Source organism: Rhinopithecus roxellana, chromosome 15 (assembly GCF_007565055.1).
Source record: "Rhinopithecus roxellana isolate Shanxi Qingling chromosome 15, ASM756505v1, whole genome shotgun sequence".
NCBI classification, from domain to species: Eukaryota; Metazoa; Chordata; class Mammalia; order Primates; family Cercopithecidae; genus Rhinopithecus; species Rhinopithecus roxellana.
In genome coordinates, this window is record NC_044563.1 from 368,941 (window position 1) to 388,169 (window position 19,229).

The 19,229-nt window shown below is 60.3% G+C and overlaps 2 protein-coding genes across 5 annotated transcripts; both read right to left on the bottom strand.

The window, feature by feature from the left end:
- Positions 1-676: 676 nt before the first annotated feature.
- On the bottom strand, positions 677-8,935 carry GATD1 (glutamine amidotransferase like class 1 domain containing 1). 4 transcript variants are annotated; one of them, XM_030917408.1, is made up of 8 exons: positions 8,824-8,935; positions 6,592-6,668; positions 5,197-5,302; positions 4,709-4,816; positions 3,593-3,687; positions 2,686-2,779; positions 2,347-2,458; positions 1,951-2,261 (listed from the first exon to the last, which is right to left on the bottom strand). In XM_030917408.1, the coding sequence occupies exons 1-8, from the start codon at positions 8,885-8,887 to the stop codon at positions 2,255-2,257; spliced, it is 663 nt and encodes a 220-aa protein (XP_030773268.1). In that variant the 5' UTR covers positions 8,888-8,935; the 3' UTR covers positions 1,951-2,254. The 4 variants fall into 4 exon arrangements, with proteins under 4 accessions (XP_030773269.1, XP_030773271.1, XP_030773268.1 ...); XM_030917409.1 differs by having other exon boundaries at positions 677-2,458; XM_030917410.1 differs by lacking the exon at positions 6,592-6,668 and having other exon boundaries at positions 8,824-8,933.
- A 7,057-nt stretch (positions 8,936-15,992) lies between these two features.
- Positions 15,993-18,985, bottom strand: CEND1 (cell cycle exit and neuronal differentiation 1). Its single transcript, XM_010388841.2, has 2 exons — positions 18,898-18,985; positions 15,993-17,534 (listed from the first exon to the last, which is right to left on the bottom strand). The coding sequence occupies exon 2, from the start codon at positions 17,450-17,452 to the stop codon at positions 16,994-16,996; it is 459 nt and encodes a 152-aa protein (XP_010387143.1). The 5' UTR covers positions 17,453-17,534; positions 18,898-18,985; the 3' UTR covers positions 15,993-16,993.
- Positions 18,986-19,229: the final 244 nt, after the last annotated feature.

The window sequence follows — 19,229 nt, forward strand, 5'->3', positions numbered from 1 at the left end:
GACATGAGCTTAAATTTTTTTTTTAAAAAGGACTTGTTGGCTGGGTGCGGTGGCTCACGCCTGTAATCCCAGCACTTTGGGAGGCCAAGGCAGACAGATCACAAGGTCAAGATATCAAGACCACCCTGGCCAGCATGGTAAAATCTCATCTCCATTAAAAATACAAAACTTAGCTGGGCGTGGTGGTGTGCACCTGTAGTCCCAGCTACTCAGGAGGCTGAGGCAGGAGAATCACTTGAACCCAGGAGGCGGAGGTTGCAGTGAGCCAAGATTGTGCCACTGCATTCCAGCCTGGCGACAGAGTGAAACTTCATCCAAAAAATAAAATAAAAATTAAAAAGTACTTGTTAGCTGGGCATGGTGGCTCAAGCCTGTAATCCCAGCACTTTGGGAGGTCGAGGCAGGTGGATCATCTGAAGTCAGGAGTTCAAGACCAGCCCGGCCAACATGATGAAACCCCGTCTCTGCTAAAAATACAAAAACTAGGCCGGGCACGGTGGCTCATACCTGTAATCCTAACACTTTGGGAAGCCGAGGCAGGAGGATCACTTGAGGTCTGGAGTTTGAGACCAGCCTGGCCAACATGGTGAAACACGGTCTCTACTAAAAATACAAAAAATTAGCCAGGCGTGGTGGCGCATGCCTGTAATCCCAGCTACTCCGGAGGCTGAGGCTGGAGGATCGCTGGAACCTGGGAGGCGGAGGTTGCAGTGAGTCAGGATTGTGCCTCTGCACTCCAGCCTGGGCGACAAGGGAGAAACTCTGTCTCAAAAAGTAAATAAATAAAATAAGACATAAAGTACTCGTCCAGAGAAGTCCATCACCACATGGGGGTGAGAGTGGACCCGGGACAGAGCAAGGCCCTGCAGTCAGTGCTAAGTGGGCATCTTGACTAATCTGGGAGGCACTGGAGGGACGCGGCCTTCAGGGCGGGGATGTGGCTGCAGTGCTTTCTTCTTCCACTTTTTTCTGCATTCTCCTTATTGAACGGCTTTATTAATTTTTGAGACGGAGTTTCACTCGTTGCCCAGGTTGGAGTGCAGTGGCACAATCTTGGTTCACTGCAACCTCCGCCTCCCAGGTTCAAGCAATTCTCATGTCTCAGCCTCCCAAGTAGCTGGGATTACAGGTGCCTGACACCACGCCCAGCTAATTTTTGTATTTTAGTTTCACCATGTTGGCCAGGCTGGTCTCAAACTCCTGACATCAGATGATGCGCCCACCTTGGCCTCCCAAAGTGCTGGAATTACAGGCGTGAGCCACCGTGCCCAGCCAACTGAATGGTTTTATGATCACAAGAGGCCTCCTGGCAGGTCACTGGCACCAGGAGCCACCCTGGTGCTTGGGAATGGCTGTGGCTGAGATGGGGAGGTGGGCAGGAGGAAGACCTTCGATGGCTCAAACTGGGGAACTGTGAGGAAGAAGAGGGCCTAAGCTTCTCCTAGAGGCCCTAAGCTGGGGCTAGCAGGCAGCCCGCTGGAGGGCCAGGGCCCAGGCCAGGTGCCCAGCAGGCCAGACCACTGTCTGCTCTTGACAGCCGCTGTACTCGAGGCCACTCTGCAAGGCCGTGGGGAACAGCACTTTCCTCTCATTGAGAATCTCATGGTCTCATATTCACAACTAAACATGCCTCTTGATGCTTAGACAGGACAGGGTGCATCGCTGAGGTGCTTACACTTTGAAACCACATGCCAGGAAGACTTCAACAGGAAAGTAGTGCCAGTGCCGGTCAGCCTCGGGGCGGGAGGCTGCTGCTCCCAAAATATTCCATTCACCTTTGGCCGAAGTTCTGAGCCAGCTCCCGCCGACTGGGTCCTCCCCTCAAGGGCCACACCAACGGTGAAAGAGGTGGTGGGTGGCAGACAGGCCACGACAGGGCAAGCCCCCACAGAGGACCCCCGAGCCGACTCTGTCTAGTCAACAGTGACCGCACTTGGCAACCAGTCCTCCCTGGAAAACCCGGCTTGGAGTTCTCGAGGACCACCTGGCAGCTAGCACACCTCCCCGGGCACCTGGGGTCTCTTCTCTGCCTCCTACCAGAGAACATGCAGGGGGATGGGGGCTTAGACCCTCCAGGAGAGCCGACACCCCCTTGAGCTGATTCCAGGCCTCCAACAATCCCATCAGGGCCAGACCGGGCTGCCATCCACGGCCCTTGTCAGGAGGGAAGAGGTGGGGTCCCTGAAGCCTGAGATGGGGCTGTCTGCCTCTGGAGACACCTGGGCTGTCTCGGGGGTGCATCTACCCAGCAGGTTCATTTCCTGCAGGACAGACGTGTGGTCAGGGCTTGGGCAAAAGCAGTGGGTGCAGCTCTGCTGATATGGCAGGAATGTGCCCAGCCCTCACCGGCTGCCACAGAGGAAGAGCAGGTTCTGCACGGCCGGGACAGTGGAGCTGGCATTCTGGCCCGTGACCAGGTGGCGGTCCAGCACAACGTGCACGGCGTCAGGCTCGCTTGCTGGGGAGGACCAAGGGCACCAGCCTCAGGCAACGTCCACCTACCCACTGAGAGCCCCAAGCTCCAGGCAAGCGCCCAGGGTCAGCAGTCGGTCAGCCTGTCTGGGTCTGAGTCAGTGCCATGGGGGTCTGAAGGACCCAGGGCCCAGGAGGCTTCTCCCCCAGGCTGCCGCAGACAAGCCCCCCACCCCATCTACTGTAAGTGCAGTGGGCACCCTCAGAGCTCACCACTGAAGCAGGCGCCCGAATCCTTCACAAAGTCCTCCACCACGAGCGGCAGGCGGGCGAAGCCGGGGGCCCTGACGAGCTCACACACAGAGGGCTGTGGGAGGGGAGTGGGGGCTCCTGAGCCAGGCCCAGGCCCTGAGGCCCACCCGGGGGTCAGGAAGGTCAAATCAGGGCCGGGAGCCTCACCCAACCAAGTGGGACTGGGTGTGTCACTGCTCATAACAGGGACAGCTGCTAAGGCTGGAGGCCAGAGAGATGACGAAGTCCAGCCACCTTCCCATGGGGTGTCCCTGAGAGCGACAAGGCCACTACAGGAGGAGGGGCAGCTCCCCCAGCACCAGAGCACACAGGTGACTAGAATGAGAAGGGCTTAGTGGGGTGAGCCCCTTGGGGCGGGGCACCCTCTGGGCAGGAGTGAATCTAAGCACTCACTGGAGGGGTCACGCCCACTTGTAACCTGAGACTGGGTTAGTGTCACCCCTCAGGGGGCAGCACTGAGTACCCACTGAGGAAGGGTCCCCTCAGCAGGGAAAGTGACATCTGAGCTGGGGGCCAGTATAACGTCCAGTGAAACCAGCCTCGGCACAGCAGCCACCACTCCCTACCTCAGGGCCTGTGCATCAGCTGCTCCCACAGCCGTCCCCGGTGTCCACTGGGCCCACTTCACAGTCTTTGGGCCTCAGATCGACACAGGCTGTGTCTCCGAGGGCACCCCGGCTGGACTCTCAGCCCCTCCGACTGCACACACAGGTCTGATGCCCCTCCTTCCCCACGTCCCCTGGTGAGTGGGCCTAGGCTTCCAGGAGACTAGGGGCCAGAAGTTCTGGAGTCTCCGTCCTCATCTCTGGCTGTCGTGGGGGAGGACAGAGCAGGGAGCACAGAGTGCCTTTGTCCTCCAGGCACTCACCCCTGTCAGGCTGTAGCCGTGGAATACCCAGGATCTGTCCTCGTTGGTGGCACAGCACAAGGCGGCAACACCGTGGCCAACGGCGCAGATGGGCTCTGAAAGCGGCACAAAGCGTTGAGGCCCTGGGCCCCGCCCCCTGCACCCTGAAGCCCCCCCCGCCAGACGCCCCTGCTTGTGGCTCCCCCAGGCCTGTGCCGCCTGCCTGGCCCCCTCCTCCCAGGTTTCCCTGGAAACCGGGCTCAGCACCTGAGGTGTCCTGGCTCAGCCTGCATAGCTGGCAACAGGAATCTGCTCAGGGCAGCTGGTGCTTCAGGACTAGACTCTGGTTTAGAGCCCAGATCTCAGGTTTTGGCGGCTGAGACACACGGAGAGGAGGTCCTGAGGTTCCAGGTCTGTTTACCAAACCCCAGGACACTGCCCGGCAACCCCACTGCATAGCTGGCCAGGCCGCCCACCACACTGGCAGGTGCTGTGGGTCAGGCCCCTCCCCGGCTAGACAGGATGCCCCTGTGCAGGTGGGAGGTGAGTCTAAGATAGTGCCTGCGCCTTGCGGTGGGGCCACCTTGGCTCCATCCGAAAGGCTGAGTGTGTTCCCATGGCTGAGGTGGCCACAAACAACTGCTGCCTGTCCAGGCCATGCTGCAGACAGCGGCCCAGCTCCCACCCACAAAGGGTGCTGCGTAAAGCACTGGCTTGTCCACCCCGGCCAGTGGACACACTCATCACACCCCAACCCTGAGCCGGGGCAGCTGCCAGGTCTCCTCAAACAGCTTTCCTCCCTGCACCCCTGCCAGCCTCGAGCCACAAGCCCGGCCCTGGATGCCAGGCTCTCCCAGAAGGAACCAGGCCGGTGTCCTGCCTTGCTCAGGAGGGCATGGCCACCCACCCTCAGGAGACTGCCCAGAGGCCTGCAAGATGGTCACCAGAAGAGAACAAAGTGTGTGTCGGGAGAGGCGGCGGTCACTGCCTCCTGCCCACGAACCACTGCAGTGGCCACTGACCAGTGACCCAGAAATGCCTCCCTGGGGTCTTCCCACCTCTCTTCTGCTGGTGGGAGACCCATTTTTTGTAGGGCTGCACATCCAACCCCTCCCCTGAGTCCCAAGGGTCACCTACTGCTCTCAGAGTGGAAGTGCTGCAGGATACGGGCCAGGGAGCCACTGCTGGCCAGGTCGGTCAGGGCCCCAGGACAGCTGGGGATCAGGAGGGCATGGTACCGGGCACCTGGGGGGAGACCACAGACCAGGGAGCAGCCACACGTCAATCAAAGTGAGACCACCTGCAGGACCAGGCCCAAGTGCGTGGCCAGGGCAGACCCTCCACAGGGACCAGCCGGCCGGGTGATGCCATCTGTCCCTTTTCCTCCACGGGCTACAGCTCCCAAGGGCCCCCTGACTTTCCCATCTCTACACACTCATCACCTCTCCTCCTCAGAGGAGCTCAGAAACTCTGGGGCCCAGGATGTGGGGCTGGAGGCTGCCCCAGATGGTCACAGGGCTTCAGGGGCAGAATCAGGGAGCTCACTAAGACCCCAAACCTATCTGGAACCCTTGACCCTCCAAGGTCCCAGGCACCCCACCCCAAGGAGTGGGTCCCAGACCTACCATCAATGGACTCGAGCTTGGCGGGGCTGGCATAGGCCTTGAGTCGGAAGTCTTGCACCCAGCGTGCATTGCTCTCAGTCACATCCACAAATTCCATGGCTTTCCCCTGGAGGAACAGAGCCCAGGGGCCAAGGATCAGCACCAGGAATATCCCTGTCGGCTCAGAGGGAGCCTGAAAATGCTGACGAGGAACCAACAGCATCCCCTTGAGGTACAAAGGCACCCGACCACCCAGCCTCCTCCACTGGGTCTCCCAGGTTGGGGTGGCCTGTCCCAGCAGCAGCCTCAGTGGTTTATTTCCTATCCAACCCACCAACCAAAAATGTGTATACATCATAAATAAAAACCTGCAGTGACGAACACATAATGAATGCATCCTTACTGTGACTTATCTACATCTGATATCCCTGGGTCACCCTCGATTGGAGGGTGAAGAATTGCTCCCAGTGGAAATATGTGTGCCCCTTACAGCAGGGCTGCGCTTTGGTCTCCAGCTCACACACGTGCAGGACAGACCCGCAGTGAAAAGGTCTCCCTTGGGCCGGGTGCGGTGGCTCACACCTGTGATCCCAGCACTTTGGGAGGCCGAGGCGGGCGGATCACCTGAGGCTGGGAGTTCAAGACCATCCTGGCCAACACAGTGAAACCCTATCTCTACTAAAAATACAAAATTTGCCAGGCATGATGGCATGTGCCTGTAATCCCAGCTACTCGGGAGGCTGAGGCAGGAGGACTGCTTGAACCCGGGAGGCAGAGGTTGCAGTGAGCCGAGATCACTCCAATGTACTCCAGCCTGGGCGACAAGAGTGAAACTCCGTCTCAAAAAACAAAAAAGAAAAAAAAGATAAGAAAAGAGGCCGGGCGCGGTGGCTCAAGCCTGTAATCCCAGCACTTTGGGAGGCCGAGACGGGCGGATCACGAGGTCAGGAGATCGAGACCACCCTGGCTAACACGGTGAAACCTCGTCTCTACTAAAAATACAAAAAAAAAACTAGCCGGGTGAGGTGGCGGCGCCTGTAGTCCCAGCTACTCGGGAGGCTGAGGCAGGAGAATGGCGTGAACCCGGGAGGCGGAGCTTGCAGTGAGCTGAGATCTGGCCACTGCACTCCAGCCTGGGTAACAGAGAGAGACTCCGTCTCAAAAAAAAAAAAAAGAAAAGAAAAGAAAAGATAAGAAAAGAAAAGGTCTCCCTCATCACAGGTGGGGTCAAAGCCCAGGAAATGGGGACCGGGACAGGAGGACACAACCAGGGTTTGGTTACAGACCCTTCACCCCTCTACCAACTACAGGGGCTCCCCACTCCTCCCAGGCAGCAGAGGCACTCTCCTGACCTTGCCCCCAGAGAGGTGGAGACAGACCCCAAGTGTCCAGTGGGGAAGGAGAGGCTGGACTTACCCCAGGGGTGGCCACCTGCAGGTTGAAGGCGGTGCTGGCCATTGTGAAACAGTGGAGGAAGGACTGGGCCGACACACCTGCAGAGGGTCCCAGTGAGTGTGGGCTCCACAGGACTAGCCTGCCCCGCCTCAGGGGGCTACCCAGACCCCAGAACACCCTGAGGAGCAGCCCTCTCCCCTACACCCAGGGCCCACTACTTGAAGCCCTGGGGCAGGGCCAGCCACCCATTCACGTCCAGGAGGCGGAAGCTGGGAAAGCTGAGGCAGAGGGGCACAGCCAGGTATGCCAGACCTGTAGGCCATCCCGAGGCCTGCATCCCCCCTGGCAGGCTCTTTCCCCAGCCTGGCACTGTCACCTCCAGCCCCAGCCAGAAGCCGGGACAGGATGCAGCCCACCTCAACTGTCCATGCCACTCCCACACCCCAGCCTCATCCTGGTGCTACCAGAGCCATGAGAGGCCTTTCTGGAAGGCAAACCTGGGTGTGAGGGTCACAGACTTCAGCTCATCCTCTCACCGAACCACCAGGGACTGAGGCCCTCAGGCACCACGGAGAATGCAGAAGTGTCCTGGCCCCTCCTCACTCACTGCAGGGAAACTGCTCAGGAACCCTTTCCTCACACGGGTTCTGGGACTCTGTCCCTCTCCTCCAGCTTTTCCCAGCCTCCTTCTGCCCCTCAAAGAACTTTTAAAAAAGAAACCCAACACACCACGCCCAATCCAGAAGACTCTGGGGGCCACTGTCCTACCAGGGGAAGGACACAGCCCTGCCCACTCTGGCTGCGGAGAGCACATACAAGTTTATTCCAAAGTAGCGTGAGCTGCATCTTTCTACATTTATTTTAATTCTGGGGCCCAATCTATCACTAGGCTGGAGGGCAGTGGCACGATCTCGGCTCACTGCAACCTCCGCATCCCAGGTTCAAGCGATTCTCCAGCCTCAGCCTCCCGAGTAGCTGGGACTACAGGCGAGCGCCACCACACCCGGCTAATTTTCATACTTTTAGTAGAGACGGGGTTTCACCACGTTGGCCAAAAAGGTCTCGATCTCTTGACCTCGTGATCTGCCCGCCTTGGCCTCCCAAAGTGCTGGGATTACAGGTGTGAGCCACCGCGCCCGGCCTCTTCATTCTTATATAAGTTAATACATATTCACTGTAAAATGTCCTGTAAGACGCCCAGTAGCCTGCCGCAGGCTCTGTTCCCCCAGCTGCCGGCCTTTCCGGCCTCCTGAAGTGCTGTCCCCAGCCTGCTGGCCCTAAGACCCCATGTCCCCAACATGCGGGACCTGCTCTGGAAACAGGCCCCAACCCACACCCCCAGGACTGAACCCCACTCAAGGCTCCTCCCACCCGCAGTCTGGCGGCACCGCTCAGGACCCCTGGAGCTCAGCACATCGTGACGCCACAACCCCATAGCCCCACCTTCCCTGTCCACACTTGAGGACCTGCAGACTTCAAGAGGGAGACCTCCGGATCCCAACGCCAGCCCCCAGCTCTCCATGGTGCGGTGACCTTGGGCTGGTCACTTCCCTCTGCAAAGGGCTCAGAACAAAGCCAGGCACCCTCGGGCTCCGCTGCTCATCCCTCCCCGGCTGCCCGGAGACCCTGCAGGCTCAGCGCCAGCGGACGCACCCCGCTGCGCTCAGTCCCGCGCGAGCCCCAGGCCAGCAGCGCCCTAGTACCCTTGCCCCAGGACGGGGGCCGGAGGGCGCCTTCTCCAGGAGGAGGCTCCGGGCCTCCTCAGGGGCCGGCGGTTCAGAAGGCCAGGGTCCCCGCGGCCGCCCGACCTCAGAGCGGGTCAACTCCCCGAACGCCCCGTCCCCACACCCGGGCTCCCCTCTTGAAGCGCAGCGGCCTCGGGGACCAAGCCCAGGCACGCGGTTCCCTCCGCTAGAAACGTCGGGCCCGGGCCGTCCCGCCGCGCAGACAATACCAGGAGGAGCGACGCGGCGCCTTGATGCCCCGCCCCCGCCCCAAGCTCCATCCCGACCCCCCGCCCCGAGCTCCATCCCAACCCGCGACCCCTTCCCTGTCCCCGTCCCGGTCCCCGCCCCGAGCTCCATCCTGACACCGACCCCGCCCGCCCGCCCATCCCAGTCCCCTGCCCGGCGCCCTCAGCGGCTTCGGCTTCCGGCGCCACGTGACGCGCGCCCACCGTGTCCCGAACCTCCCGCCCCGGGCAGCCCCGTCGCGGACGCTCTTCGGACACCGGTCCCGGCCGCCGGACCTCACCTTCCGCGGCGCCGCTGGCCACGAGCAGACAGGCCGGCCGGCTAGGCAGCCGCTCCGACGCCATGGCGCGGGCTCGGCGCTGGGTCTGCGCGTGCGTGCGTGCGCGTGCGTGCGCGTGCGCGACGGCTGGGCGCTCCCGGGAGGACGCGGGTCACGTGCCGCGGCGCCCGGGGGCGGGGCTCGGGCGGGGCTGGGCGCCTGCGCGTTTGTACCCGGCCCGGGTCGACTGCCCGCCCCTCCGCGCGCCCGGGCAGTTCTCGGTAGCGCCTGCTTTGGCCCCGGTGGGTTCGGCATCCGAGCCTGGCGGGGGCCAATAGGTAGTAGGGTCGCGAGGGTCCTCCCCGGCCGGATGCGCAGCCTGAGCGCGCGCGGGATAGGGCTCCTGGCCTGGGGTGGGGTGCGGGCTTCAGCAGAGCCAGGCGGCGGCGTCGGGGCGCGAAGGTGCCCGTGGTGTACCGGTGGCTACACCCGAGGAGCAGGAAAGGCCCCGGGGCTGCGAGGTCAGAAGCTCCGCGTGTCCCCAAAGACCAGGGCGGGGGGCGGCGGGGTGGGCTCCGTCGGTCCGGACGTCGCGGGGAGTCCTGCAGGGTTGTGGGGCGTCGGGCTGAGCTCCTGGGAGGACGGGGTGTCACTTCCTGAGGTGGGGACACCTCGGGCGTGCTGGCTTTGGTGAGGAAAATTGAAGTAGTTTTTCCCTTTTTTTTTTTTTTTTTTGAGGCAGGGTCTCTGGAGTGCAGTGGCATGTTCTCCTCTCCCTACAGCCTCTGCCTACCGTGTTCAAGCGATCCTCCCACCTCAGCCCCTTGAGCAACCGGGACCCCAGGTGCACGCCACCACGCCCAGCTGATTTTTTTGTGTTTTGAGTAGAAACGGGGTCTCACTGTGTTGTCCAGGCTGGTCTCGACCTAAAGCGATCTGCCTGCCTTGGCCTCCCAAAATGCAAGGACTACAGGCCTGCACCACCGCGCCCGGCCTGAAGCAGTTTTTCCTTAGACTGTAGTTGGAGGGGGTGGTCGGCAGACAGGCAGGCAGGCTTTGAGGCCAAAAGGGCGCTTGAGACAGAGCCAGCAGGTGAGCGGGCCGTTCAGGCCCCTGGCTCCCTGCTGCCAATATGGAGGTCTCAACAAACCTCTGCTCCTACCAGGGGAACCGTCGTGGTTGGGAACAGCCAAGGTGAGGGCTTCCGTGAGTCCCACCCCCTCAAAACCACTGGCCTCCGCTGGGTGCGGTGACTCACGCCTGTAATCCCAGCACTTTGGGAGGCCCAGGCTAGTGGATCACGAGGTCAGGAGTTCAAGACCAGCCTGGCCTAGAAAACCCCGTCTCTACTAAAAAAAAAAAAAAAAATACAAAAATTAGCCAGGTGCGGTGGCAGGCACCTGTAATCCAAGCTACTCGGGGGACTGAGACGGGAGAATCGTGTGAACCCAGGGGGCAGAGGTTGCAATGAGCCAAGATCACGCCACTGCACTCCAGCCTGGGTGACAGAGTGAGACTCTTTCTCAAAAAAAAAAAAAAAACCACTGGTCTCTGGTTCCCCCTGGCCCAGCCTGGAGAAGGGTCCCTGACCCCTGTCAGACAGGCAGTGAACCCTGCCTCACCTGACGCAGAGCCCTCCTGCCACAAGGGAAGTGGGAGCTGGAAGCTCCTGGCACAGGCAAGGCCGAGAGTTGGGCTGGGTAGCAGAGACAGAGCTCAGTGAGTGTCCAGTGTTAGGCGGCGGTGGGTGTTAGTGGGTGGAGGTGTCTGAAGCCTTGCAGGCCTGCGGTCACAGCGCAGGCTGGGCCTAGTTCCTTGGAGAGCTTTCTGAATCTGCACAGGATCTCGTCCCCCACAGGCACACTGTGGGCCTCAAACCCGGGAGCAGGAGGGCTAGGTTGGAGCAGATCTCCAATAGTGTTGGCATGTAATCTACACGTGTCCTCCTGTGTACTTTAACTCATTTCTAGATTACTTATAATACGTAATACAATGTAACTGCTGTGTGAAGAGTTGCTGTATCTTGTTGTTTAGGAAATAACAAGAAGAAAAAAAAATCAGACACAACCACTCATGTTTGTTTTTTCAAATATTTAATATCCTTGGTTGGTTGAATCCATGGATGCAGAACCCATAGATCCTGAGGGCCGACTGTACCCCCTTGCTGAGAACGCCCCTCACACAGTGGCTGCCCTGGGTGCCCTCTGTTAGCTCAGCCCGATTACCAGGTGGACCTCTGGTTGGGGGCTGGGACCAGGAGACATGGGTTCCTTTCTTGGGAAGGGGCGTGTTGGACAGTCCTTGACTTTCCCAGCGGGGGCTCGGCCGGGTTCCCCTTTGACCAAGGCTGGGCTGGGTGGTCTGGAGACTTAGACCCCAGCACCTGTGAGTCATGCAGACCCAGAAGCAGGAACCAGACAGTAAGTGACAGCTGCTAAGACGCAGGGAGTCTGGGCCAGGGCTGTGGGCTGGGGCACGAGGGTACCTTCACCTGGGCGTCAGAAGCACTTGAGAGAACAGGAGCTGCTGGCTCTGACATCTGCCCCCCTGGCATGAACTGGCCAGAGACGTGAGACACGGCAGGTGCCGGCCTCTGTGGTCTGGAGGGGGTTGCAACAAGGAGGTAGGCCCTGTCGTAAGTTGGCCTAGCCTAGTGCCCAGGACATGGAGGACAGGGTGCAGCAGCCCCAGGGAGGGGCATGACAGTTCCCTCCCAAACACACTTCTGGAGCTGCTGCACTCGGGGGTGACCCTAACCTACCTTGTGCCTTCCTTCCCATGTGCTGGGGCGGGTCCCAGGGGGTGGCCTCAGCACTGGCTGCACCACACACATCTCTCCTGCCCCGATTGACTCCCACCTGGGGCACACAGTTGGGCAGCACAGGCCCCGCTCTGCCCAGCGAGCCTCTAGGGCAAGTGCAAGTTCAGCCTGGGCCTGGAGACAGCAGATCAGAGCGTGTCCAGGTGCTCAGGGACTGGTCACTGAAAGGCAGGGAGACTGGTCCCTGCCCATCCCTCCCTGGGACCAGGGAGACACGGAAGACCCGAGTCAGGCCAGGACCTGCAGCAGCCCAGGGTGGGAGTCCGGAACAGTGAGTGCCCCCATGAGCCTTGCTCACTGTGCCCTGCTTTTGGAGGATTCTGCCTGGGCCCCTGCCCGTGTCTAGGGGAGGGCCCGGAGGTGACCAGCAGCCTCACCAAGAATGCAGTAGGGTGGGAGTCCCGGAAGAGGAGGTGCACCCTCTCAGCAGTGGGGAGGGGATGCTGGAGAAGAAACAGAAACCTCCCCCCAGCCCACCCTGTTCTGCACCAGGTGATACCTACCACATGCGCCCCAGGAAGCCACACGTATGTCGCTGGCTCCTAACATGAGAATGGGGGACCTGACATGCTGGTGCAGGTTCCCAGCAAGGCTCAGAGCTGCAAGTCTCCAGGCAGTTCCCGCAGAGCCTGGGGGGCACAGCCTGCCTCAGACAGTCCCTGGACCCCGGATCCACGGACGCCTCTGTCCCTAGAGATGATGCTGCACATCAGCGCTTTCCCGTTTTCCAGATTTCCTTATAAGCGATTTGACTTCACAGCATGACCTTTGTATACACATTTTCTATCTGGTGTTTGTTTAGACCTCAGAAGTGTTCTGAGGCCAGATGCAGTGGCTCATGCCTGGGATCCCAGAACTTTGGGAGGCCGAGGTGGACAGATCACCTGAGGTCAGGAGTTTGAGACCAGCCTGGCCAACATGGTGAAACCCCCGGCTCTAAAATAAAATAAAATAAAAATAGCCAAATGTGGTGGTGGACACCTGTAGTCCACTCGGGACTACAGGCTGGGGCAGTACTCCGGAGGCTGGGGCAGGAGAATAGTTTGAACCCAGGAGGCGGAGCTTGCAGTGAGCCGAAATCGCACCACTGCATTCCAGCCTGGGCGACAGAGCAAGACTCTGTCTCAAAAAACAAAAAAAAGTGTTCTGTAATAAAAGTGAACTGATAAACTCTGGGCATCCCTGAGAATTTGTTTTCCTTTGGGAAAGGTTCCTACACTGCTGAGGTTTAGGGGCACTGTGAAGCAGAAGCCAAGCCTCGGAATCCCAGACGGAGACTCCGACCTCCTCCCGGGAGGGAAGCCAGTCACTGAGCACCTGCGGGAGATTAAAGAGAGAAATAGGGAGGTGAGATCATGGCAAAGCCACAGTTGCAGGCAGTGGGGCGTGGCTCAGAACAGGCTGTGCTGGGAAGTGGGAGCAGGAGCTGGCGCCGCCTTGCGGGCTGGCAGAGGACCATCCACTCCCTGGCATCGGGGCAGTCCGATCTCATGGGAAAGAAACGTGAGACCCCTGGCTCGCTCCACACACAACCTAAGTGCCAGATGGATGAAAGGCCTGCGCGTGAGTGAATGCCAGGAATATGAGACTCGAACGTGGCAGGATATCCTTCTGCCCACGATTCTAAAAGCTTACTCGGTAATGGGAGAATGGTTCCAATTTGATAAACTCAGGGTTTTAGAACGTCTGTGCTCCAGAAACACTGGAAGGCCAGTGGCTACTGACTGGAGGAGAGAATTGGATGCTGCAAGCAGCAAAGGGCTCGGGACACAAAACACCGCGAGAAATCCAACAAATGAGGAGGAGGCATTCCTGCAAAGAAAAGACACACAGGCTGAGGGCAGTGGCTCATGCCTGTAATCCCAGCACTTTGGGAGGCCGAGGCAGGTGCATTGCCTGAGGACAGGAGTTTGAGACCAGCCTGACACACATGGTGAAACCTCGTTTCTACTAAAAATGCAAAAAAAAAAAAAAAAAAAAAAAAAAAAAAAATTAACCAGGCATGGTGGCAAGTTCCTGTGGTCCCAGCTACTTGGGAGGCTGAGGCAGAAGAGTCGTTTGAACCCGGGAGGCAGAGGTTGCAGTGAGCCAAGATCATGTCACTGCACTCCAGCCTGGGCAACAGAGCAAGACTCCATCTCAAAAAATAAAAAGGAAGGGAAGTTGAACAGACTACAGCATGGAGGGACCCTGAGTGAAACTGGCCAATCAAAAGGACAGATGTTACATGATACCGTTTATCTACAATGCTAGATTTAGGAGAGCCGTTGAGGCAGAAAGTAGATGGTGGGTGCCAGGGGTTGAGGGGAGGGGACGGGGAGTCCCTGTGTAATGGGGACAGAGTCTCTGGAGCGATGCAACGTTCTGGAGGTGGACGGTGGTGATGGATCCCCAGGAGGCTGCTGAACTGTGCACTTCAAAATGGTTAAGACAGTGGACTTTGTGTTTATACAATAAACCCAGAAAAGACGTGCATGCTATATCACAAACCCAGAATAGGTTTTACAGAGATTTTCTTGGTGTTTTTGTTGTTGTCGTTTGAGACAGGGTCTTGCTGTGTTGCCCAGGCTGGAAGGCAGTGGCACAGTCATAGCTCACTGCAGCCTCAACCTCCCTGGCTCAGGCAATCCTCCTGCCTCAGCCTCCTGAGTAGCTGGGACCACAGACGCACACCACCATGCCTGGCTAATTTTTATTTATTTATTGAGATGGAGTCTTGCTCTTTCACCCAGGCTGGAGTGCAGTGGTGTGATCTCGGCTCACTGCAACCTCCGCTTCCCGAGTTCTAGCGATTCTCCTCCCTCAGCTTCCTGAGTAGCTGGGATTATAGGTGCCCGCCACCAGGCCTGACTAATTTTTGTATTTTTAATAGAGACAGGGGTTCACCATGTTGGTCAGGTTGGTCTCGAACTCCTGACCTCGTGATCCACCTGCCTTGGCCTCCCAAAGTGCTGGGCTTACAGGCATGAGCCAGTGTGCCTTGCTATATTTGTATTATAGAGACAGGGGTCTCACTATGTTGGCCAGGCTGGTCTCAAACGCCTGAGCTCAAGCCATCTGTCCACGTTGGCCTCCCAAAGTGCTGGGATTACAGGTGTGAGCCACCGTGCCCGGCCTGCAAGGATTTTCATTCCTGCTCTGTCTAAATTAGTTGACAAAGTTTTGGAATATCTAAGCATTGTTTAATAGAGAATCGCTAAGTAAATGAGGCAGCATTGTGAGTGGAATGTCAGCACCAAAGTACCAAGCCTTGTGGTTAAAGATGGCAGACCATTTTCAGTCCTCTCGGCCCCTTTCAAGTCCCCTGCTATATCAGACAGGGTTGGCTGGTTGGTTTTAAAGAACAAGCCACAGAAGGGAGAGAATGGGTGACTGGAAGGCAGGCCAAGAGTGGTGAGGGGCCCTGCTGGCCAGTCAGAGAGGTAGCCTGGCACCCATGGGGCAGGTGAGCTGGGAGTTGGAGGTGTCAGCAGCGTCTGCACAGAGCCTTCTCCTCTATACGCTGCACTCAGGTCAGCAGGCTCAAGGGGTAGGCTGCCTCCTTGACTTGTAGGATGCAGCGGCATGGGTGGATTAAGGGAGGCTTTCGCAGGGCAACCTGGGTGGGAGGAACAGGGTCAGCTTAAGCTGGTTCTACCCCGTGGGCCCTCTGTATCTGTCTGGGCTTCAGTGTGGGTGCATGGACGAGGACTGCTGCTCTGGGGAGGGAGTGTACCAGAAGGGCAGGAGGAAGACACGGCTGTCCCCCACACCAGCTGGAAGAAGGCTTCGGGGAGGAGGTGATCAGGGAGCTCTTGTCTGCCAGCCTCAGCCACCCGTCAGGTGAAACCCAGGGGCCAGGATGACAGAGGTCAAAGGAGCCCTTCCCAGGCACCGCAGGCTTTGCTCCCTGTTGGCCCGCATGCTGCAGCCTCACCCGTGGCCAGGCCCACCAGGTGGACACCTGGTCAGAGTGGGCTGGGTGCCATGAATGAGGTGTTGAGGGGAGCCACTCCTGCACTCAGGATGTGGGGGCTTGCTGCAGTGGAGCTACGGAAGGGCCCCTGCCTGGCTGGAGAGCTCGGCCTGAGCAGCAGGGCTTGCCCTCCCCGCACCCCATGTCCTCACTGCTCCTTGGTCCTGTAGCCCTCGGGTGCCCACCTTGGGTCAGGACCCACAGGAAGGCCAGGGAGGAGGATGGGGCAGGGTGTGGCTCCGGGCTGAGCCCCCCAGGGTAAGGGCATAGGAGTGGCAGGGGGTCCCGTCAGAGGGTCCTGGATGCAGCACCCCTCCCCTGGAAAGCCTGGGGTGTGGACGTGAACCCCTCATTCCCCAGTGGGAAGCCCCTGCGTCTCCGCCACATGCAGATGAGGATGCAAGCCCAGCCTTTAGACAACAGAGTTTATTTCAGACTCAGCCTCCACTCAGGCCCAGGGTTCCTGTGGCCGCTGGCCAGTGAGGGCAGGCCGCGTTCTCACAGTGCCCACCACCACCTTCCGGGAGCTTGCCTGCTGCCGCACGCCAAAGGCCACGCTGGGACTGGATCCGCTAAGGAGGGGCTGCACAAGGGGCCTCCCCAGGTACGGTGGGCTGAGGACAGTGTGTGACGGTTGCCGCCAAGCAGTTCTACTCTACCTGTTATTGCATTTATACGCTGGTTAGACTCAGATGGTGCCAGGTGCAAGCTGAAGGGGCAGTCTAGCAGGGCAGGGCGGGCACAACTGTGAGGGGCCCTCGACATCCTGCCTCCCCATCAGCATCGGAGCTCCCCTGGAGCACAAGCTGGGGAAGGCGACCCTTGGGCAGCACCCCCTCCACAAGCAGGCCTCAGGCTCCGTCTTCCCACCCAGCTAGGCTTGGGTGGCGTGGGGAGGTGGCACTGAGGCTCTGCTGACGTGACTGCCCATCCCAGGTCTGTCCCACTGCATTGGCCCAGGCAGACCCCCAGGGGTACACAAAGAGCAGAACTGGGGCAAGAGGAGTAACAGTGCCCTTTAATGTCCCCACGAGGGCCGGGCCCAGGCAGAACCCATCCCGGCACCACCACTCAGAGACCAGCCCTGGGGGCCCAGGATCACCCAGCCGCTGGGGGGTGGGGGGCCCACACACGGGGTCCACTCCTTTCTTGCGGTCCCCCAGCTGTGCCTTCTCCCCGCATCCTGTGCTGTGGACCCCGGAGCCTGGACTCTTTCTGCCCTGGAGGTTGGGGAAGTCCTGGGTCAGCAGAGGTGGGCTTGGGCATCCTCTCCACTTTGCGCGTGTGTTGGGGGCATATGTAGGTGTGTAATGAATGTGCGTGTGTACACGTAGATAAGGGTGAACGCTGCATGCACTGGCTTCCTCAGGTCTGTACAGGAAGTGGCTCCGTGCCCCCCGCCTGGCCCCCAGGTATTATTTTTTCCGGGCCAGGAAGGCCACACCAAGAATCAGGGCTATGGCTGCCATGGCCACACCTCCAGCCACCAGCAGGGGGTTCAAGTTCTCGCAGGACCAGGGACCTTGGCCCCCAGGCACCCCACCGGCAGCTCCGTCCTCCTCCGCCCCGTCCCCAGGACCCTTGGCCTCTGGGGTTGCATCGGGACTGCTGGGGGCCGCGGGGGCCGCCGGGGCCGGCTTCAGGTTACTGTGGTTGTTGAGAAGGGCAGGGTCAGCCTTGGCTGGGGTCTTCTTGGCAGGTACGGTGGTGGGGGCCGCTGGCGGCTGCTGCTTCTCGGCTGGGGCCTCCTTCTTCGAGGGCTTGGTCAAGGGGGCCTTCCCATCGGCTGCCGGGGGTACCTTGGCCTCGGTGGTGGCCTGGGGCGCCTTGGTGTCAGGCTTGGGGCTGCTGGCCGACTTCCCTCTGGACTCCATGGTAGGCGGAGCGTATGGGACAGGCAGGTGGGTGCACCAGAGGGGCTCAGGACAGCTCGTCAGCCCTGTGCATTCTATGGGCCTGGAGGGAGACACAAGGGAGGCTGGTGTGGGTCCAGTCCCCCCTGTGCTGCCCCGACTGCCTGGTCCCCAGGCAGCCCCTGCCCAGTTCTCTGGAGTCCCCGGAGCCCCAGCTCAGGGGCCTCCTGTGGGCCTCTGACGCTTCTCTTTCACAGCCTGGCCTCCGTCTCCATGACCACTCCGCGAGGAACCTCGCCAGCCACAGAGGCAAGGGCCACGCACAGGTGGGAGGAGCTGGGGCCCCCCGGTGCTCCGTAAAATGGCCCACGCAAATGCCATGTCCTCCTACCAGCCAGGGGCAGGAGGCTCTTGGTGGGGAAGTGAGGATCAGACCCCGAGAACTAGAAGGAAAAGCAGTCTCCCCTCCAAGGAGGGGAGGTGATGGGAGCCGCAGTGGGAGAGCCGACTGCATCCCCTCCTCAGGAGAGCGCTCCTGCTTTGCAGAGATGGACACTGAGGCACCCAGGCTGAGACATGGCCAGGATCCTGGTGAAGGAGGGCGGGGAGGGGCAGGAGCTGGGATCTCAGGCAGCCATCAGGGTGGGTGGGCCCACGAGATAACAGACTTGAGAAAACCGGGGTGTCTCTCCAGGAAGGCAGCATAGGGCTGTGCTTGCAAGGGCCATCTGCTCCTCCCCAGCCTCTGAGGCCCCCTCCCCAGCACAGGTCCTGCCTCTCTCCAGCCCTGGGGCAGAGTCCTTGCGGAGCCCAAGGCTGTGCTGTCTCTGTGGGCAAAGGGTTCCTGGCATTAAGCAGGGTGGACACACGCTGCTCTTGGCCGGCGAGTCAGGGTGGAGGACAGGGTTCTGGGCTGTGGGAAAGGCCGTGCCCAGATTCTCAATGACTCAGGCAGAGGTGGGAAGAGCCCTGGGGGCCCAGCCGCCCCGAACCTGAGTGGGTCTTGCCCCAAAGCCTCAGAGGCCGCCTGTCTACCTCTCCCAGGGAATGATGAGAAATCCCCCGACCTTCAGAGAAAGGGAGGCGCGTTTCCCACCCCCCCCGCTAGGTGCACTGACCACACTGAAGGTCACCCGAAGGTCACAGCGTGATGAGGGTGTCTCCAGGAGAGGCCCAGCTGCTGCCGACCTCCCAGGGAAGCCCAGCCGCCCCTTCACCCCTGCAGTTCTGGGGGGCGCCCAGCTGCTGGGCATCAAGTTTGCAAAGAGCAGGTGGTCTGCCCCCCAACCTCGCTATTTGTGTCACTTACATCCCGGCCACCGCCTCCCTCTCCCAAGAGCAGCTGCACCCTGGAGAACTGGGGGGCCCGCACGCAACCCGGTGACCTTCAAGGCTCAGAGCCGCCTCCTCGCCCCGCAGGACCCCGCGCCTGCCCCGCCCCGCCGGCCGGGAGCCCCCCGCCTTACGCGTCCTCCGTCCTCCCCCGGGCTGCGCGCTCCTCCACGGGACGACGGCGGCTGCGAACGCGGAGGAGAGCTCGGGAGTTTCCCACAATGCACTGCTCCCGGCGCAGGAGGGCGGGGAGGGGGAGGGGGAGGGGGAGGGGCGACGGGCCCCGCCCCGCCGGGAACTGCGGGGTCCGCAAACCCAGCTCCACCCTAGATGGTGGGGGGGAGAACCTTAGGGTCAGGGAGAGCAACTGCAGGGTTCAAGTCCCATCTGGGACTGCCAGAGGCAGGAGGCGGGTCCCGCCCAGCATCCCCTCCAGGCTAGGGTGCCCCTTGGTCGATGAGTGGGT

Excerpts from the sequence above, each read along its gene's own strand:
- CEND1 (XM_010388841.2), bottom strand. The coding sequence starts at position 17,452 with ATGGAGTCCAGAGGGAAGTCGGCCAGCAGCCCCAAGCCTGACACCAAG.
- GATD1 (XM_030917408.1), bottom strand. The coding sequence starts at position 8,887 with ATGGCGTCGGAGCGGCTGCCTAGCCGGCCGGCCTGTCTGCTCGTGGCC. Across the intron at positions 6,669-8,823 it reads GGCCAGCGGCGCCGCGGAAG|GTGTGTCGGCCCAGTCCTTC; the intron begins GTGAGGTCCGGC and ends GACCCTCTGCAG. Across the intron at positions 3,688-4,708 it reads GCACTTCCACTCTGAGAGCA|AGCCCATCTGCGCCGTTGGC; the intron begins GTAGGTGACCCT and ends TGCCGCTTTCAG.